Source organism: Dipodomys ordii, unplaced genomic scaffold (genome assembly GCF_000151885.1).
Source record: "Dipodomys ordii isolate 6190 unplaced genomic scaffold, Dord_2.0 Scaffold6, whole genome shotgun sequence".
In the NCBI taxonomy this organism is placed as follows: Eukaryota; Metazoa; Chordata; class Mammalia; order Rodentia; family Heteromyidae; genus Dipodomys; species Dipodomys ordii.
In genome coordinates, this window is record NW_012267222.1 from 14,218,098 (window position 1) to 14,221,218 (window position 3,121).

Sequence of the window (3,121 nt, forward strand, 5' to 3'; positions counted from 1 at the left end):
CCCTCAGCTCTTCAGCTCAAGGCAAGCGCTCTACCACTTGAGCTACAGCACCACTTCCAGTTTTTTCTGGTGGTTTTATTGGAGATAGGAGTCTCACGGTCTCTCCTGCCCGGGCTGGCTTTGAACCTCGATCCTCAGATCTCAGCCTCCTGAGTAGCTAGGATTACAGGCGTGAGCCACCAGCGCGCCCGGCTTACCTTTTCACTTTTAAGTTATTTTTTTGGATAGGCTGCCCAGGCCAGCCTCAGACTTTAATCTTCCTTCCTATGCCTACCAAATAGCTGAGGTTAAAGGTGTGTACCACACACATGGTTTGTTTGTTGAGATGGAGAGTCTCTGGAACTTTTTACCTGATCTGGCCTTAAACTTTGATCCTCTCTTGAAAGAGAGGATTCCCAAGTATCTAAGATTACAGGTATGAGCAATGACACCTGGCCTACTTTTTCATTATTAAAATAAGCACATTTCTTTCGCCTTCTCTCTCTCTCTCCCTATGTACTACCATGCCCATTCTAGTACTTTATTTTTTTGTCCATTGTGGGTCTTGAACTCTGGGCCTGGGAACTGTCCCTGAGCTCTTCAGCTTAAGGCTAGTGCTCTACCACTTTGAGCTACAGTGCCACTTCCCAGTTTTCTGGTGTTAACTGGAGATAAGAATCTCATGGACAATCCTGACCAGGCTGGCTTTGAACCACGATCCTCAGATTTTACTCTTCTGAGTAGCTAGGATTATAGGTGTGAGCCATCAGTGCCTGGAAGCCTACTCTTTCTTTTTGGTTTGGTTTTGTGTTGTGGGATAGGGTCTTGCTGTGCAGCCCAGGCTGTCCTTGGTTGGACTCAGTTCTGCTGCCTTTGCTTCCCCAGTGCAGGATTATAGATATATGCCACTACTTCTGTCTTCCTCTTTGCTCTCTAAGGGAATCTAAGATAGCTTGTGGTGTTCAGAGAGCAGGTTCTGAGCCATATATGAGGAATAAGAGGGAGTTTTTCAGAAACTTATGAGGGACAGTGGAGGCTTAGCCTGGCAGGCTGGAGACTGGCATTTTGACTAGGCAGATGCTTTTCTTAACTTTCTAGTCCGCACACTGGCCTATGTGACTTACCAGGACATTCGTGCTGTGGGCACCTTTAAGGAGCAGACGGTGATTGCTGTCAAGGCCCCTCCACAGACCAGGCTGGAAGTGCCCGACAGGGCTGAGGTGAGAGGGGAGGCATCTGATGGAGACCAGGGTAAGGAGGTCCTGGGAGCTCTGCTGACTTTATCCCTCACCACGGCCCACTCTGAGCTCCCCTGATGTGTTCTAGAACCCATGGTGAGATTGGTGATCTCTAAACCGGGGCACAAATGGCAGAAGCTAGAAAGGTGGCAACTGAGTACTGGCTAAGGAAATCTTTTCCTGCATAGACGTTCTGTTATGCAGCCAGCTGCAGCTTCCTGTACACATACTTGCGTGTGCTCACAAATCCTTTGCCACTGACCTTGCTCTCCTAGCTTCAAAAAAATTGTTCTTAATTTTTAGTTATTTAATTAATTTTTTTAACCATTCATGGGGATTGAACTCAGGGTCTGGGCACTGTCCCTGAGCTCTTTTGCTCAAGGCAAGCACTCTACCACTTTGAGCCACAGCACCACTTCTGGTTTTCTGGTGGTTAATTGGAGATCAGAGTCTGATGGACTTTCTTGCTTGGGCTGGCTTTGAACCATAATCCTCAGATCTCAGCCTTCTGAGTAGCTAGGATTACAGGCATGAGTCACTGATGCCTGGCCTGTGTTTGTTTTTGAGACAGGGTCTCACTATGTAACCTAGGCTAGTCTTGAACTCTGTCTTCCTACCTCTGATTCTCAAGTACTGGGATTACCATGTTGAACACAAGACCAACATTCTTTTTTTTATTTTAAATTTTGTACTATTAGTAGGGCTTGAACTCTGCCCTTCCTGCTCTTTTTGCTTAGCTTTTTCTGCTCAAGACTGACACTTTACTACGTAAGCCACCCCCTTCTGCTTCAAGCATTTTTCTAGTTAATTGGAGATAAGAGTGCCTGATATGTCTGTCTAGGCTGGCTTTGAACTGGAATTCTCAGCCTCCTAAGGAGCTAGGATTATAGGAATGAGCCACCAGTGTCTGGCAAGACCCAGATTCTTAACATTCTCTATGAAGCTTTTGATCCCTTGATCCCAATTGCCCATACCTACCTTTTCTCCCATGCCACTGCCATCAGTCTTTGTGTTGCTACATTAGCCTGTCTTCATTCTCTTGCGCTCGGCCTCCCCTGCTTCTGTGCTGGCTGTCCCCACACAGGCTTCCCTCCAGGGCAATGGCTTGTGTGACACCAGCTCAACTACTTTAGTGGGAAAAGAGCTTCAAAGTTCTGGGCCCGGTGTTGTCTGGATTGACCTGGGCATGCGCCTCCCTGATCCAGTCTTATCACAGACTTTCCTAGCTGCTGCAATTACAGGTGTGCACCATGTGTATATGTACGACTCAGGAATGTGGAGTGAGATTCCTGAAGATAATTAACGTGTCTCCCTGAAAGAAGGGGACTAGGCAGCTGGGCACTGAAGCCTGCTCACCTGGGGGCTACCCACCATCCACATGAGCAAGTTCAGTCCTGGAGCTGGGCACCGAGACCCACCCGCTTGAGGAAAGTGTCCAGTTCCAGGACTGAGCTTGCTCATGTGGACGGTGGGTAGCCGTGTGGGTCCAGCACTGGGCTTTGAGCTGACTTCTCTTCCCTACCCACTCTAGGAGAGCCTGCAGATATATCTGAAGAGCACCCAAGGGCCCATAGAAGTCTACCTGTGCCCAGAGGAGGTACAGGAGCCTGACAGTCCAGCCAAGGAGCCCCTCCCCTCCACCTCTACCCTCAGCCCCAGCTCTGACTGTGCCCAGCCCAGTAGCAGTACCAACCCTGGGATCTCGGAGCCAGCAGTGTCCTCAGGTAGGCTCTCTGTCCAGAGGGATGGGAGAAGGGGAGAGCAGCTGGCCTTAGGTCCCTCTAAAACATCAATATTTTGTTTGCTTGTTGGTTTGTGTCAGTACTCAGGTTTTCTTTCCTTCCTTCCTTCCTCCCTTCCTTCCTTCCTTCTTTCCTTCTTTCCTTCCTTCCTTCCTTCCTTCC

At 48.9% G+C, this 3,121-nt stretch overlaps 1 protein-coding gene across 1 annotated transcript in view; it reads left to right on the plus strand.

Moving 5' to 3' along the window:
• Positions 1–3,121, plus strand: part of E2f2 (E2F transcription factor 2) — a 28,732-nt gene that overhangs the window by 15,054 nt on the left and 10,557 nt on the right. The window contains exons 4-5 of the mRNA XM_013032446.1: positions 1,053–1,199; positions 2,749–2,941. Of these exons, the coding sequence (XP_012887900.1) occupies positions 1,053–1,199; positions 2,749–2,941 (340 nt within the window). The remainder of the gene's footprint in view (positions 1–1,052; positions 1,200–2,748; positions 2,942–3,121) is intronic.